Source organism: Harpia harpyja, chromosome 3 (assembly GCF_026419915.1).
Source record: "Harpia harpyja isolate bHarHar1 chromosome 3, bHarHar1 primary haplotype, whole genome shotgun sequence".
NCBI lineage: Eukaryota > Metazoa > Chordata > Aves > Accipitriformes > Accipitridae > Harpia > Harpia harpyja.
The window spans coordinates 10,574,585-10,591,930 of record NC_068942.1 but is presented as its reverse complement, the minus strand read 5'-3'; the positions used below and the strand labels follow the sequence as shown (position 1 = coordinate 10,591,930).

General features: G+C 44.9%; 1 protein-coding gene across 1 annotated transcript in view; it reads right to left on the bottom strand.

Annotated features, from left to right (window-relative positions):
• The window catches only part of SCML4 (Scm polycomb group protein like 4), a 46,194-nt gene that overhangs the window by 10,728 nt on the left and 18,120 nt on the right, over positions 1 to 17,346 (bottom strand). Inside the window, exon 5 of the mRNA XM_052783738.1 lies at positions 3,428 to 3,694. Coding sequence (XP_052639698.1) covers positions 3,428 to 3,694 — 267 coding nt within the window. The remainder of the gene's footprint in view (positions 1 to 3,427; positions 3,695 to 17,346) is intronic.

Here is a 17,346-nt window from a genome sequence, read left to right as displayed (position 1 = left end):
CAACATGGTAGGTGAAAGTATGACAGCTGTGAAGAAATACAGTCTCTAATTTTAAGGAGGAGCAGGCAATGCTCTGTAGGACTCTACAGTGGGAATTCCAGTGTCACAGAGCTGACGCTATTGCAAATGGAGTAGGAGATGAAATTAGGCTGTGACTGGAAACAGCACAGTTTCTTTAATGCTAGAAGTGATATCGCAATGCATCTGTGGGCACCTTGCCTTCATGGATGTCACTGTGTTTCTCATCACAGCCACTGAAAGCTGCCTGGTCATGTCTGAGAGCAAATGTCTCTCCTCTGCCTCAGACTCTGCCAACTCCTGCCATGGAGTGTGGGAGACTCTCTGCTGGAGTCTCCAGAAAACAGCTGAGGGGATCAGAGGAAATGTGATGGATGGTGGTGGCACAAACATGCACAAGCTGTTTGTGCTGCCATACATTGGTGGAGCACAGGGGATTGCTATTGCCTTGTTAGAGACCTTGACAGCAAACCCGTCTCTGTACGGCTTTGCGTGTACCTCTATGACAGACCCTAATCTACAATGGATGATACTGGGACTAATAAATTGTTAATAATTATAAATAAGCAAAATCAATGAATTCATAACCATTTTTATGATGTTCAGTGCATAACTGTCAGTTTTAGAGCACCCTTACTGTTGAGCTAGCCAAATGGCCCAGAGGTCCCAGAGGAGCTAGTCTGTGCAAGTGTCTAATGCTTGTCACATAAAAAATACTAAGCGGTTTTGGGATTAGTCCTATTACGCCAAAATATTATATGCAGCAGCTTAAAGTCACTTGTAACTGCTTCAGAGACACCCACATATCATGGGTGCCTGGTTCAAAAGCAATCTCTTCCTCTTTGCTCCTCAAAGTGCTTTAATATGTTTTAAGCTAGAGAAATACAGGAACCTGCGAAGCCTACTGCATGGCCACTCTATGACTTTTCTGTTGGTTCAGTTCTGGAAAAACGATGTGCCACCTTTTAGACTTTCATTTTGTAAAGACTGCAGATTTTGTGGGAAGTCATGATGAGAGAGATGGAGCTGTTTCCTGAAGCTTAGCTTTCTGCTCAGGACCATACTGAACTTTCACAAGACATTAGCTGAGACTGGGAAACCGTGACATTCGGAGTCAGAAACAAGAAGGGAAAGTAATGCAGCTGAGCAAGCTTAAGGAGCTCTGATTTTAAGCTTCGTTCCCTTGAACATAGTTTCAAATCCCTGATACCAAGGCTTTTCTCCACACAACACATTCTTAAGCACAGGAATTTTGTGGATGCTGAAAATATACAAAGTATTCAATAAGCCACTGAGTGATTCAGGGAAGAAAAATCTATGAAGGGTTACTAAATATGAATCCACCACCTCTGGTTCAGGAGGTCCCTGAGCCACAGATTTCTGAAGGTGGAGAGGATAGTGGGGAAGCACCACCATCTCTGCACTTATGTCTTTTCTGGGGGTGTGCTGCTGTCTCATGCAGGAGACAGGATGCGCAGCTAGACAGACCTTTGCTCTGAACTGCTCTGACCCTTCCTATGTACTACAAAGAGATAACGACTGATCCCAAGCAGAATGATAAAGATTTTCAAAGCAAGCAAGTAACAACATTGTTAAATCTTGGCTCCTCACAGCTGCCAACTAAAAAGCTTGACGAAAAGGGTCCCAGTTCTGCTAGGAGGCTCTGGGGAAGCAGTGGGAGAGGGGAAAATGAATCCTGTGCACAGTAAGCTTCTTGTCCTGCCAGCACCTGATTATGCCGACCCGAGAGGCACTGAACAAGATCTGAAAGAAAAGGCTTTTCATTTCCTTTTCTTTGTAACTGAGGCACCCAGTTCTTAGTGATAACCTTTTACAAGTTGTTTGCGGTAGTACATTTCTATACTATCCACTTTGCTTTGAGTAAAGTTGATTCTATAAGTAAAGAAAAAATAATTATGAGAACTGACCGCTTATCATCTGTGGTCTGTATAACAGAGTAACACAGGGGTAAACCAGGAAAACAAGTGTGTGAAAATAATAGCAGAGTGAGTGATGGTTTTGGGTAGATCTTGAACATATAAGAAGGCAAACTTAGATAAACAAAGAAATACAAGGATAAATACTGGTAATACATTTTTTTGGAAGAAGAAGAATGTTCTGAAATATGAAATAGTGAAAGTTCAGGAACAAGAAATAATACAGGTGTTGAGGAGGTGAGGGATGTGAAGGAATTATGCAAAGATCTGCGGCTACTGGAAAGAGGCTCTGGAGTGGCTACCAAGAAAGAATATGCAGAATCACTTGCAGTTTCCAGGGGAAATGCAAGGGCAGAAAGACGGTGTAATGAGCTAATGGTAGACAAAGGGGCTAGGGGAATCAGCAAGGCTTCTGCAAATATATCAAGATTAAAAAAAAAAAATACTAGACTGACAGCAGATTCCATTAATAAATGAAGAAGGGAAAGAAATTAATGACTTAAAAATGGCCAAGACACTCAACTCCTTTGTTAGATCTATCTTCAAGATGAAAAATGCATAAATGAAGTTTGAATAATTAGTAAGGGGTGAAGACACTGTTGGAATCATTACTGATAAAGACCTGTTAATGGAGAACTTGGAAAATGCAAACAAAGACAAAGTTAACGGAAGTTCAGGGAATTAGCTAACCTGTTTGATGAACCCAGGTCATTTCTAGAGAAAAAAAAATCATGGCTAATAGGGAATAAAGCTAATGGGCAGAGCGACTGATCCAGCAAACGTAAATCCTAGCAGGGTAACTGGACAAAAATACAAAGAGAGGGAAGAAGAAGGGTTATTGAATGCAGTGGTTCCCATGGCATCCCTTGAATTTGCAGATAAAATTCTTGTGACTTTCCTTCCTGAAAGATAAAAGAGCCTTGAGCAGTGAGCTGGATGATTTCTAAAAATATATGTTTTGCTGGATAGTCTTTTTCAAGCAAAATCTGGCTTGGTTCATGATTAAAGGGGCAGGATGGGCCACGCAGCTAGGAAGTAAAACCTTTTGCTAAAATGCTTTGAGGTAGGCACTAATGTTTGGGTTTGCTCTGCATCGTATCTTGTACACAGCTGGTGTCACACAACTAACAGGTACCTGCCAGTAGGCAGTATCAGTCTTTGGGAGGAATGCCTTATATATTAATATTTATATCTGTAAGTCGATAATAAGTTGTGATTGCCACACAATTATACATAATACCTATGCTTACATAATTAATAACAGCATTAGAAAACATTCACCTTTTTACTTAATGATGAACAGATTGATTTTGTGTTTACATAGGATATTATTTCTACTTTGCGTAAGTGGTCTGGACGGATGTCAACCCAGATGCACCTCACTAATTTTCCTGGGAATTTGGGAGTGAGTTAAGACTCCAGCATGGCACCAGCATAGAACACACACTGCTAAATGGAAGATGTTATATTACCACTTCTGTTTGCTTCAAGATAGGTCCCATTCCTTGTTGGGCTGGAGGTCTGATGCCGCAGGCCAGTGGACGAGGACCCCCCTGAAGACATCTGGGCAGGACGATGGCTACAGGAAGAAGAGGAGCCTCCAGCAGGACGTCCATCTGCAGGACTCTGCCGCATGGCGTACATGGAGCCCATGCAGCCGAAGGCAGAATCGGCAGGATCCATGCTGTATCGCTTCATGTTTGCAGGATCAGCCAGGTAGTCCTCAGGTATGACTGTTTCTGCTCCGGAAGCCAAGACATAAAAGAAACATCAGTAAACCAGAACCAATTTTAATTCACCTTGAAAAAAAACCATATATTTTTGCCCAAATTCCCTTCTTTTGGCAAAAAGTTTAACTCCATTTCCAACTTACTGTACAGACAACTGGCTCCAGGAGGGATCCTTGCTGAGAATTAATAAATAATGAAGGGAAGTACAAGCTCTCAGAAGTCAGTAGAGTCACAACTGGGAAACTATGGCTTGATGTGACTCATCTGAGTCAGCTTACAGCAATATTCTCCATAAAGTCCTGGGCCGCTGACTGACGGGTCCTATTTGGCTCATGGTGCTCCCCAAATACCACTGAGACTGGAGGATTATGCAGCTATTGTTTGCTCTGTCTTTTGTTTAAAACCATGAAAGGTGAAAGGAAGAAGGCAGAGGAGGACAACAGGACAGGTAGTTTGTTGGCTTGATAATACCTGGCAGCCAGTAGGAGGGAGTGAAGGTAATAAACGAAAGCGTTCTAGCTGCAGTTAACAAAATTAATCAGAAAATATCCTCCGCTGCAGACATCCATCTGGCCCGGTATCCCACAAGGAGAAGAGGCTTGATGGCTGATGAGCACGCCCAAGGTTTATCACGGACAGAGATGTGTGAGTGGGTCACTCAGACCTGGCTCAGGTTCAGACACATGTGCCACCATCACGGACAACTGCAAACCATTGCTCTGGTTCCTCTCCTCTATGTTGCACTTTGCACACTGTGTAGGAGCTAAATACCTTGTTTTTCAGACTCCTCCCTATAAACCAAATTTTGCACTTACAGACAGACCTATTTTAGAGACTTATATTCCCCTTTGCTTGGGATTCTAACACACAGGCATGAGGCAGGTCTAGCCCCAGGTTTTGCAGTACACCAACTTTTTTTTGCTAGTTCCCCTCAGACCTAGGTCCAGGGGTGTCTCGCTTTGCTGTCTGGACTGAGACCTCCACGTCTGGCTTCGCTGTCTGGACTGAGACCTCCATGTCTGTGTCATTGTCCTGTTCTGGCCAGTGCCAGTCTCCTCCCAACAGGCCTCGATAGCCAAGCTCCTTCCTATTTGACTTTTTTGTCTTCACAAAACAGTCAAAGCTCTTCCTCCTCCTCATTCCCACTGCTGTTCGCCCTGCAAAACCAGCCCTCACCTCACCCAGCCCCAGGACCTTCTCCTCCTCCACCACCATCACCGGGATACAAGCAGAGCCCCTGGAAAACTCTCTGAGATCCAAACCTTCACATAATCCCTACAAATACTGGCAACCTGCACTTCAGAGATTCCCACTCTCACTGGGTGAAACAAGGTGTTAATATCTGGCGGGCAGGGAGCCCCTAGATTAGGAAAGTGCCTCCCATTGCCCCATGACATTTCTTTGAGCTGTTGAAAACGCCACTTTCCTCATCACGTGTACTCTCCCCCTCCAGAGACATCTGAGCAGGGTGAAATTACCCCCGTGGTATTGCACATCTCCTTCCCTGCCTGAGCAACACTCTCCTCCTGACGTGTTGTGTAGCCTTATTGAGTAACAGGAGGAATTCATGCTGTAATTTATGCTACAAGACCCAAACTCCATCGCTAATGGATGTTGAGGCTGTCTATAATAGAGTTTTCCTTTTAATTTACATTTTTACTCTTTTCCTTTGAAAAAAAAAAACAAAACAAAACCTTGGCAGCTGTGTACAGTAGTTGATATTAAACAAACATGATTTAGTTTGACAACTCAAATATTCAAGAGTTGTGCTATGCCAGCATCCTGGCTCGTGTGTCAAGCCGCAGCACAGATTTTTGTTACATGATTGCCTAACTTTTCATTTTCTTGCTGCTGTCTTTTAAAACTTTGTCCCATTCTGGGCCAAGCCTGGACTTGCCATAAGGCAAACATCAGATGTGAAGGACAGCTGTAAATGTGAAGTTTCCTTGCTTTGGGGCACTTGCCTTTGCAACTGCAAGTAACTTTCCTTTAGCAAGGCTTTTTTCCCTTAGATAATTTGGATTCTTACAGCATGCATTCAGGTATCCTGCTGCCTTCTGCCAGGGATTTCTGAGCTTGATTCTCACACAAATACAGATAGGGTGTAATTCAACTGAATTCAACAGAGTTCAGCTGACGTAACACTAGCATAAGAGAAATGGGAATCAGATGCTCTGAACCTTTCTCCCTAACCCCCAACAGATGCCAAAATTGTATAGCAATTGAGCTAAATACCTTGCTTTTCAGACTCCTCCCAATAAACCAAAGAAAATCCAATCAAGCCTCCTCATTCAAAGGAATTTAATTACTGTGTAGAACACTTGCAATAAAAGCCTTGTATGCATAAAGAAGACAGCTCTTTCTGCAGCATCCTGCCTGCACTGCATGGAATAATTATGCCTCTTGTGAATCATTACCTCTTTATTCCAGGAAAAGAATGCTCTTTTAATATGATTACAATAGGAAGAAGGCACAGACTATCAAAACAACAAACAGCACATTAAAAGAGCCCTGCTAAATAAATGGCATACAGCTTTTATTACTATGGATATAAATGACTCCAAAATTTGTGAGCAGACACCAGGGATTTTTTGACTCATGTCAGACTCTCTCAGTAGTCTGTGTGAAATAAGACATGTGCGGGTGAAATCTCTCAGTGGAAGGACACCTGTGAGTTGCATATGAGACTATGACAAGGAGCCAGACACCGTCAATTCTGTTCCTGACCCTGCCTGAGACTCTTTTCTTGATCTAGATCAATTTATTCCACGTCTCTGCTTTGGGCTCCAAAATGAGAGTAATGATGCCTATTGCCACGGACCAAGCAGGAGCCTTCATTCATTAGTTTGAAACATGCCCCAGTGGAAGGTGCTCTGGGAATTCGAAAAGTCATATTTATGTCTTCATTGTACGGGGGGAGCAGGGATCATCTCAAGCAGCCAGGTTTCTAAGCAAGCCTTTTCAGAGGTCCTGATCTTCAAGTTGACATGAGCAGTCAGTAGATTACAAGAGCAACTCATTGGAATCACCTCCTGACCAAAAGAAGCTCATGATGAAATGCAGATCACAGTTAGATTAGGAAAAAGGAGACCGTGCATTCAAGTATGTGGTTACAGGTTTTAAATCATACAGTTTTAAAAGGTGCTGGTCAGCTTCTGTGCTCCCTGCTGAGTGCGGGCTGCTTTGTAAAACTCACGAGCTGATGCACCTTGAGCAACCATGTCTCCGTGAGCCCATGCAACAGTCTGCCCACCCCCAGGAGAGACCCATATGTGGGAGGGAAGAGGCAGGCAGACCCTGGGGGACTTTCAGTGCACAGAGAAATCCATTATGCCCCTGAGGGGTGACACAGCCCCCCATGACACTTCAGGGCAGGAGAAGACATCTGCATTTCATGACGCCCCTCCCAGCAGCAGAGAAGGGGGTGAAGGTGACCAGGGACAGTCTGTATGGGTTCACCAAGGATCAGTCACACCTGACCAACCTGATTGCCTTCTATCATAAAGCAACTGGATTTGTGGGCAAAAGGAGAGCAGTGGAAGTCATTTGCCTTGACTTTAGCAAGGCTTTCAACACTATCTCCCACAATATTCTTGCATCTAAGTTAGAACATTACAGTTGGGATGAGTGAGAGACTGGTTGGATGATCAGGCTTAGTGGGTGGCAGTTAATGGGTTTTATGGAGGCCAGTAAAAAGTGCGGTACCGCAGGGGTCTAACCTGGCATCCAGGTTTGGTCTCCACGATACCAGACAGACATGGACAAACGGGTGAGTTCAGCGGAGGGCCATCAAGATGCCTGGGGCCTGGAGCACTTGCCCTGTGAGGAGAGGCTGGGGAAACAGGGCTCATTCAGCCTGGGGGAGAGGGAGCTTGAAGGTAGGAACCTAACAGCAGCCCTACAGAACCCATGGGGAGGTCACCAAGAAGATGGAGCCAGGCTATTCACAGTGGTGCATGGCACGAGAACAAGAGACAACAGGAAAAAATTGAAATGAAAACTTCAGACTGGATGTAAGGAGAAACCTTTTCCCCATAAGGACAGTGGGGCAGCACCAGATGTTGCCCGGAGAGACTGTGCAGGCTCTGGCACTGGAGGTTTTCCAGACCCAGCTGGACAAAGTCCTGAGCAACCTGGTCTGACCCCATAGCTGACTCACTCTGCTTTGGGCAAGGGGTTGGACCAGAGACCTTCTGGGGTCCCTTCCCACCTGAATTGTCCTCTGATCCTGTGACCGATGTCTTCACTCCCAGAAGCAGCCATAGAGGGTGGGGGAGGACCGTGGCAAGGGCTCATGTGAGGGGTCTGTGGCCCCTTACAGTGGCACAGGAGGCAGCGGGACGGACAGGCTCCACTGTCCAAAAACTACAAAAGACTGTGGAAGCTCTTTGTGTTCGTGTTTCTCCAGCTCCTTGTTAGTTTGTACCACAGAGAAGCTGCATGAGTTGGGACTCCACCAATGATGTGTATGAAAATATCTGCATTTTGTAAGCTCCCAGAAGGCCTTGTAAAGTGTACAGCTTTCGCAGCTACTAATCCCACTTCGGCCAATTAGGGAAAAACATGGTTTCTAAGACAATAGAAGAAAACATAACTCTATTGAGGTTTAAAATGCAACAGTTTCATAAATCTGTGGCTTAGCCCTTCTGTATTCTGTTGCACTTCTGTATTTTATTTTCTAGGTAGTCAGCAGAAGGGCACACACTAGTGAGAAATTAGTACACAATATTTTAAAGCAGGAATTATGAGAAAGCTGCTTTGAGCCTTTGCTTTGAGCACAGTAGTCTCCATTACAATTGTTTACCACTCTGAGATGCTCTAGCCATTCTGGCATAGTTTTCCTTTCCATGAATGGTCTACAGGCAGCTGGATTGAAAAGCCCAAGGCTGTTACATCCAGCACACCTTAAAATGCTGCAAAGGAGGAGAGAAAAAACCCAACTGCTTTCCCAATTTAAAAATGCAAATTTCTTTAGCTGTGTTTTTTTAAAGTAGCAGCCTGTACAGTTCCTAGCCAAATTCCTGAAGATGGGTCAGCTGAGAGTTAAAACAGCATGCGAACCTGCATTTCACATCCCAGCTCTGCTGCAGACCTCTGGAGGGACCTTGGTCAGGTTATCCATCATCTCTGGACTCCAGTTCTCCATTAGGATGAAGAAAAATACTTGTTTTGTCTCTCACTTCCGTAACATGTTAAGTCCTTTGCCTCAGCAGTATCTGTATGCCACTACAGCACACCACATGGATGTATACTGTATGTGTGAATGCAGAACACATACTGTGGACCTTTGGTAGCATCTGCGAATAGAGACACTCCAGAAAGACAAAAAAAATTATGCCTCCCATTGTGCATTAGGAAAGCAAATGAAAATCAATTTCAAGACAAACAGGAAATGAAGAACAGTGTATACCCAGGAAAGATGACCCTTAGCTGACATTTTCCTGAGCAGATCTAATCTCTCACTTTTTCTCCTTGATCTTAAAAAAAACCAGACAAACTTAATCTGCTAAAATCTCTCCTATAGGTAAAAGCTCTTTCTGCACTCCAGAGACACTCTCTAGTCTGCCTTCTCTCCTCTCCTCCCAGGCCCAACATGTCTTGTGCTGCTTTCCTCACCTGCTGCTGCTCCCACATCACTTCTCGTGTTACATCCCTCTCTCCCCTTACCTGTCTCAGGCTCCCTTCCCTTATACCCCCCACCTGCTCCTCCTTCTGTTCTTCCCCATCATCTCTTCCTACTGCTTCTTCCATCATTCCCACCATCTCAGCCTTGCTCTAACACTGCTTTCCCACACCAGCAGCATCACCCTTTTCCCATTTTGCCAGCTATTTTCCTATATCCCTTTCCTATTTTCCCTCCTCCTGCACCACTGACCTGCATAGGCATTTCTTCCCCTGGCTGTTATCCTTCCATCCATTGCACACTTTCATTGATCCAGCTTTCCCTTTCTTGATAACCCCATGCCTTTCTCTGGGTTCGTCCCCACATTGCTGCTTGGACAGCAGAGCCCAGGGTCAGGGCAGTGAACTGGGAGCAGGGTCCCCGTTCCCGGTTAACAGGCCATGTCCTGCACAGCCATGGAGTGGCTGCATCCAGGTGAAGGTTGCACAGGGTGCCGATGGAAACCTGCACCCCCACCTCTGACAGTGATCCCCAAACCAGTGAGGTCCTCTTTTACTACTGGTAGCTTCCCAGGACAACTGCTGTTCCTTCTAGGTCAATACTTTTGTGTCATTTCATAACCTTTTACTCTACCACCTGCAATGCTTGATCATTTGTATTTGCTCTAATTAAATTCCCCGTTAACTTCTTTTCCTCACAGTCAATATAGATTTCTTTCTTTCTCTCTTTCTTTCTTTTCTCTGCCCCCACTTTTCCTCTTTTGTGTCGTCTCCTATTCCTCATATCATTTAGTGACGGACTTTGTCCTCTGACCCTTCCCTGTATCTTTTTAAGTGCTACCATATATTTTCTATAATGGTTTGACCAGATGTGAACTCCATATTTTAAGCGGCATGATATCATAGCTTCCTCAGACCTCTCCTCTCCCGCAGCCAGGGCCAGCCTTTTCTCATCTCCCAGTCATTTTGAGAAGAGCCAGCCACAGTGTCAAAATCCTATCGAGAGACTCCTTGTACAGTTTTATCTTCGCCTGTATTTTATAGTTCCTGAGCTTGGCTCCAGTTCCCAGCACGAGGATGGCATTTGCCCTGTCTGGGAGGCGGGGGGGGGGGGGGGGGGGGGGGAACAGTTTTAAGCAGCTGTGGAGGTTAGAAACCCTGCATCTCAACCTTCATGGAAGGAAAAATACAAGTGGGGAAACACAAAAAGCAAACGCAGAAATGCAGAAGGAAATACTTCAGGTGAGTTTAACCATCAGTTCAATCTAGTGTAAGCCAGAGAGGGAGAGAGCAGAGAGATCTAAACAGTACTTAAGAGTGTGAAAGAAATGCCTTGGTTCTGAACTACTACCTTCTGTTTTAACATCAGCTCTTAAAAGATTAAAAAATAACTTTTTTTGTGTCTGCCAAACAGCCTCACACATTTCTGTCCAGTCAGAAACAGACTGTGAACCTTATCTTCCTTGTAGCTTGAGTCTGCATGCATCTATCTAAAGATAAGAGCTTTCCATGATGGATTAAGACTTTCCAGCTCTGCCTGCTGTGATTTACTCTGGGATTACAGCACCAGCCCATTCCTTTTAGCTCCATCACCCGCCCAGACATGCAGCACAACGAAAATATGATGTCACCCCTTAGCAGGCGTTTCTACACCGCGTCAACACCACTCTCTGGCGCATGCATCCGCACCCTGCACTGCTGGGCAAGGACTGGACCTTTTCCACACCAGCCCGTGGCTGCCACAGTTTGGCTGGACAAGGAAAACGTTACAGGGAGTGACATCTGGTTCGTGGCAGCAGAGCTGAGCTGCTCACTGCTCGCCAAGGTGGAGTGGCACGGAAACGTGTCCCCAGGGAGCCACAGCATCCCTGAGGCTGCTGCAGAGAGGCAGCAAGTGAGCAGGCAGCCCAGGGCATCCGCCGACAGCGGTTCAGGGCTGTCACACCTGCGTTTTTCAGTCTACGGGATAACTTTTGCATGGGTTATAGGAACACACAATTGCATCCACGGGGGAGAGAAAGAGGGGGTACCAGTCAGTCAGAACAGGAAAATGTAAATAAGCCTCATCCACTTGTGAATGTAGATATTATGAACACTGAAACCATGGCCACACCGTGGAGATAAAACCTGCAGTGAATTCTCCAGGGTTTAGTCTGAGGCTTTACTGCACCATGTATCATCTCGCTGTGTCCTAGCTGCTAAAAAATATTTTGCAGTAACTGAAATGCCGAATTCCCCAAGGAGAAGCTGCCAGTCAGTTAATACCAGGAATCTAAATTTTTTAGAGAATTTTCCAAAATCCAATGTTGTGCTGATTACAAGGACTTCAGGATAGGCAATTTTTTTTCATTATTTAAACGATTTCCCTTGAGTATTTGCAGCCCAGACAATAGCCACATTGTGTTTAATGCAGTAGAACCAGGGAATGAAACCAGCTGGGAACAGATCAACATGGTTTTATTGTCCAAAGTGAGTAAAAAGGTAGAGTAAATTCACAAGGTAGCTGCTGACAAATATATTAGATTTAATAATAAAAGGTGCTCGTGTGTATAAATAACCCATCGAGGATTTTTTTTTTTTTAAGTGCTTGGGGATGATTGAGTAAATGTCTTATGTTGCAATGGAGAGGTTTTAGTCCTATCTTACAGCGTAGGCAAATTGTTTAGGCTCTGCATACCCACGAGTGAAGGCAAAGGGATTTCAATGACATAGGGATCCGGCCTTTAGAAAAAGTCTTCCTTTGGTCTCTTCCTCCTGATTTCAGACCTGCTCCTCCATTCCCTTCCCTTTTGCCTTGCCTTTATGTTACACCAAAGTGTACATTATGAAAAGGAGATTTATCAGGGTTGTATAGTTTTGTGTCTTAGCACAGCAATAGTTCTGCACTGGCAGAGGCAGACAGGAGAGGCTGTGATCGATCTTTTCTGTCTCCAGCTTCCAGCAGTACCTAGAGGAGATTTTCTATCCAGGTAGTTTATAATGTACTCCATATGCTTATAAATCAACATTGATAAAAGTTACAAAAAGCTGTATATAGAATACAGTAGATGACAATGACTGTTATTTGAAAATTTCAAGGTGTTATACGCTGGGATTCTCTGCAGCTGAAGTACTTAGTGCATTTCTGTTCTGCTACCATCATGATGAATCTCCCTGAATTATACTGCTTAGTACTGGCTTAAAATATTTAACAGCAATTTTTTTTTTTTTAAAAGCAAATAATTTGAGACGCAAGAAGTGAGATGTCTAGAGCGAAGGGCAGTAACTGCAAAATAAGCTGCATTTGCCTATTAATAACTAATAATCTCATCCAGAAATTAGGTAGAGCACATATAAAGCATGAGCCTGTACATGTGTTTATATGTAGGTATAAGATCTTTTATAAAGTCTTTGCCTCATTTCTCTCTGCCCAGTGCTGCAGCTCAGCTCAACTTTCTGATACTTCTTCTGGGGTTTCTTCTGCCGTATAAATACAACATAGCTGGGCCCTAAAGCCTTAGTTCCCCTTCACAAATCCTTTCTTTTCCTGCCTTCTCCGTGGCTGCTTCTGACATCCCTGGCCGATCTCAGTCCCAGCAGATAGGAACTCACCAATTCCCTTTCCTCGGGTCTTTTTATCCCTTCCTCTCACCGTGATCCCACAGAGCCAGTTTCCATTCACACCGGTGTGCTGCACTGTGCCATGCTGCCAGGAAGCTAGGCTTGCCCTGGGACCCCATCCCAGGACTCATCCCCAGCCTCACTGCATTTTCCTTCACTTTCACTTCTCTGCTGAAGTCTAGCAAGCCACTGCTGCCTTTTTGTTTAAATCACTTCTGTAAACTTACCTGTTCCATGAAGAAACCCACCATAAAGTACCTGATTCCCCAAACCTCCATTTGCAGCTTATTTTCAGTGAGAGGTAGAGACCTATTTCTCTTGCCCAGCTGCTGGTGGTGCAACTCCTCACCTTGCACCCTTACCTTTTTCACTGCTGCCTGCGGCCAGCACCGTCTCGGCACAAACACCAAACCGCACATCATCGCCAACAGTTTGCTTCCGTTACTCTCTTAATTGCTTTAATCTCCTCCTCTGCACTCATTTTGCCAACAGATGAATGTTATTCAGGCAGATGCTGTGTGTTACTACTTTCCAAAAGGCACTTTGATGTACTCTGTATAATTACTGCAAACAAATAAATCCTAAGGAGCTGGGGAGCACTGTTGATTAAACAGGGGCCAAGACTTTTCAAGAAAAAAATGGATGTTTTATTTCCATGGAACTGGAAATGCCATTGTGTGGGGGTTTCCATTTATTTTGTAGTGAACTGGAAAAGGATAGAGAGAAACAGAAGGTAGATAAAGACCAATAAAGGAGGAAGAGCCTTTTAATCTTTTAATCTAAAAGGCTAAAAAAAGAGAGCAATGTGGAGGAGGAGAAAAACTGAGATGAAAAACTGAAGAACATCCAAGCAAAAATCAGTAACATCCCCTGAAAAAAATTCTGAATCTGCTTTGAAGCCTGTCAGATGGAAATAGCTTAAACACAAGACTCCCTTTTCCCCCCTTCCAGCTGACCCTGCTTCCTCCCTTGGAGGTACAAGCCCAGGCCCTGCCGTAGGTGCCACGTACCAGGCAGTCCCAGAAGCAAGGGCCCTCTCCTCCGGATTCACAAAACACAAGCAAGTGTTCATCTCTCTTCCAAAACATTTCTTGCTTTGTCTTTTCTTTAGTAAGTGCTGGCTTTGCTAACTCTCATAGACCCCTCCACTGCCATAGCCAGTCTTTCTATTACTCTGGCTGCAACAGCAACCCAGCAGCAAGGAGCTACACATCTAATTGCCCACAGCTTTCATGGGCTATCAGTGCCTACACTGACACATCACATGTGGCTGCCAAGTGATGTTATGTGGCTCGAACTGGCACAAGGTAAGGATCCTGAGGATCATCTTTTCCCCCTCTCGCATCTATGAAAAATCTGGTGGGTCATACTGGCTAATGCATGCGGCTCTTGGTTGGGTGGTAGGTCTTTCATCATCAGTTCTGGCCTGTGGCCTGCTGATCTGACTGCTTGAAATATGGATATATTGGATCACAGGTATTTGTGTCAACATTTTAAAAATTTAGGAATGGAAATTCCTGTTTCAACTTTAATTTAAGCTATTTAAAATCAAAGCCAGTACTCCTAACTTCAGACATCTCCTAAAAGAATCATATAAGTCTATGGAAAAGTCTTAACCAGATAAAACCAGATAAAACAAAGTTAAAGCTAAAACTGAAGCCAAAACAGAGTTACAATCACATGATTTACCTGAACGGGGCTCTAAAAGAGTGTCCATGCTTCCTCACGTGACTGCGCATGTAAAGCTTGAATTAAATGCTTATACCCAGGGGTATTTTTTTCTGTAGTGGATATGATCTCATCCGTCATGCTTCATGCATTTACGCCCATCATTTCATCCACTTTCCTCATGCGTACCCTTTGATATGGAAAAATAAAGCATCTCTTTTCCCTTTAAACTCCATTTCATAGCTTAGCTCTCTCTTCTAACCTTCATGGCTGCAGCCCAGGCAATCTCCAGAACTGCCAGTGGCTGTGCCGTGGCTCTGAGCATATCTTGGGCTGAAGGGCAGAAGGGCCTTTGGGCTTCTCCTCATCCACCGCTGGGAGGAGAGTGCCTACCCCCCCGAGGGGTAGCTTTCCAAAAGGGATGGATTTTCATGCACCCCCTCAAGACTGGAGGTAAAACAGCCTGGCAGAAGGTGGGAAGGAGGATTTCCCTTGGGCTGACTGCTGAAGGAATGTCTGCTTATAGCTTCATTGCTTAGCATCCACAAGGAGATACAATTTCATAAATTTAAAGGAACAGAAAGGGACTCTTTCTTCATTTGGGGGTCAGCAAACAGTAATCACACAGCTTAAAGGTCAGAAGGGTCAATTTAGCCAATTCTATAGAGTTCAGGCAAATTATATCACAGGTGAATTTCATCTCTCCCATCCATCTCTTATTTTTCTTCCTGCCAGGATTTGCCCCTTAGTGTACATTTCATTAGTTTCTTCTGGTCTAGGTTTAAAGCTTTTAATGCTAAAGCCTCTGCTACCACCCTCATGAAACCTCTTCACAGGAGCATTGCCTCTTTTCTTTCACCCTCTTGGTTTTACTTCCTACCTCTTGTACCATCCTAAACTGTTCCTGTCCCTCCCCAGGTTTCTGAATGATGACATGCAATTCCAGCTAGAGTTGCCTCTCTGCTCTGCCACAGAGTTGCCACCCTGGACACCTCGTTTCAGGAAGCCAGTCCTGGGGATGGTGCTCTGGCTGCAGGCAGGACCTCGGCGGGGGGGTCCTTGGTGGCATGCCCTCCCCTGAGGCTGGCTGGGTCCGGTCTGGAGAGGGAGGAGGGACCTGGCCTGCTGATGGATGCACAGACTCATGCACGCATGGAGGGAAGGAAGAAATGCCTGCAGCCATCCCATCCTTTCTCTCCTCTACTGCAGGCTCTGCCGTCAATTCAAATGCCCCAAAGACCAGACGAACTTTTTATATTAGACTTTGTTGTGGCTGGATGGCTTGTGCAGTTCCTCTGCTCCCTGTTTAAGAGTGACCTTAATATTTTATTTATTGTTTAAAGGATAATGTTCATGGTAGAGGAATATATGAGGCAATAAATGGCCTTTGCAGGTAATTAAATGCTGAAGAGAGCCAAAGCTATTGATAGCCATAAAAGCCATTTATTCTGTGTGCTGAGAAGTCAGGAGCACTGTTCCTCATCATAACATGCAACAAGACAAGATTAAACAAGCCACGGTACTAGAAAGGGGAAAGACAACATTTTTCTTGCCCTCTCAGGGCTTGAAATTTCTGAGCTGCTGTTTATCTGTTGCTTGGAACAGAAAATATTGATTGTAATAATACATGGTTTTCTATCATGTTATTCCTTTTTTCCTAGCTGTTTTAGAAGGGCTTTGCACATGGTGGCAAGAATTATTTCCCTCCTTGGACAGATGCTCAAATAAAGGCACAGCAGGGAATGGTGACTTGCCCACACAATCAATGGGAAAGTCTCTGACAATATCCAGCTCCCAGCCTAGTGTCCTGCCCACTAGTCACACTCTTACAGTGCATTGCTATAGCATTTCTCGTACCAGCTTTTCAAGTGCTTGTAGATAGGAAGAGCCCACCTTCCTATATATAGAGGCACTGATGTAGCATAGGGTACCTCTACCTCCTGCTGTACCAGGTGCTTGAACCCAGGTGCTGCAGGGACAGGTAACATCTCAGGATTTGCTGTAATGCAGACCTGAAGCCAGGCACTTGCCGGATGAAGTCCTGGGAGTCATTCCACAGCTGCTCCCCACAAATCGCTCTCATGAGCCAGAAAGTTCCCTCACAGCCAAGAAAGAGCCGTAGGGTATGTCCCCAGATGCGCAAAGACAAGGCAGTGAAGCCACTGACATTGGGAGAGGGCTGGAGAGGGACCCTTGCCCTGCGTGTGGGGCCACTGGGTGCTGGTGCGAGAGGTGTTGGCAGGGCAGGCAGAGTGTGGGGGCTCAGGTGCAGGGAGGGTAATGCACAGCCAAGAAAGCTCATTGCAGAGGCCGGTGCTGGGTACAGCCCAGTGAATGCATACTTCTTAGACATGTAAAACATTGTTGTAAGTGATATATGCATATATTAACAAATCCCACCTGGCCTATATGCAGCCATTAGCATCTGGCAGTTTGCTGTGAGCACAGGTGAATAATGGCTTAGGGGCATGTGCCTCAGGGCAAGGTTAAAAGGTGACTCCTGTATGGTGTAAGTGGATTAATATGACTGGACACGATGCTGGCTTCTCCTCTCACTTCTGCCAGTGTAAATCAAGAGTAACTGCACCAAAGTCAATACATATATTAAATTCATTGGTACACAGGGGCTGAAAAGCACATGATTTTAAAAGAACGAACATCTCAATTACAAGCTGGAGAACAGAAACCATGAAAAATGTGGCTGCTTTGCATGGCTTCCTGCAGTGCTTTATTATGGCTCTGCTCCTTCCATGTGAGCTCTATCCCAACAG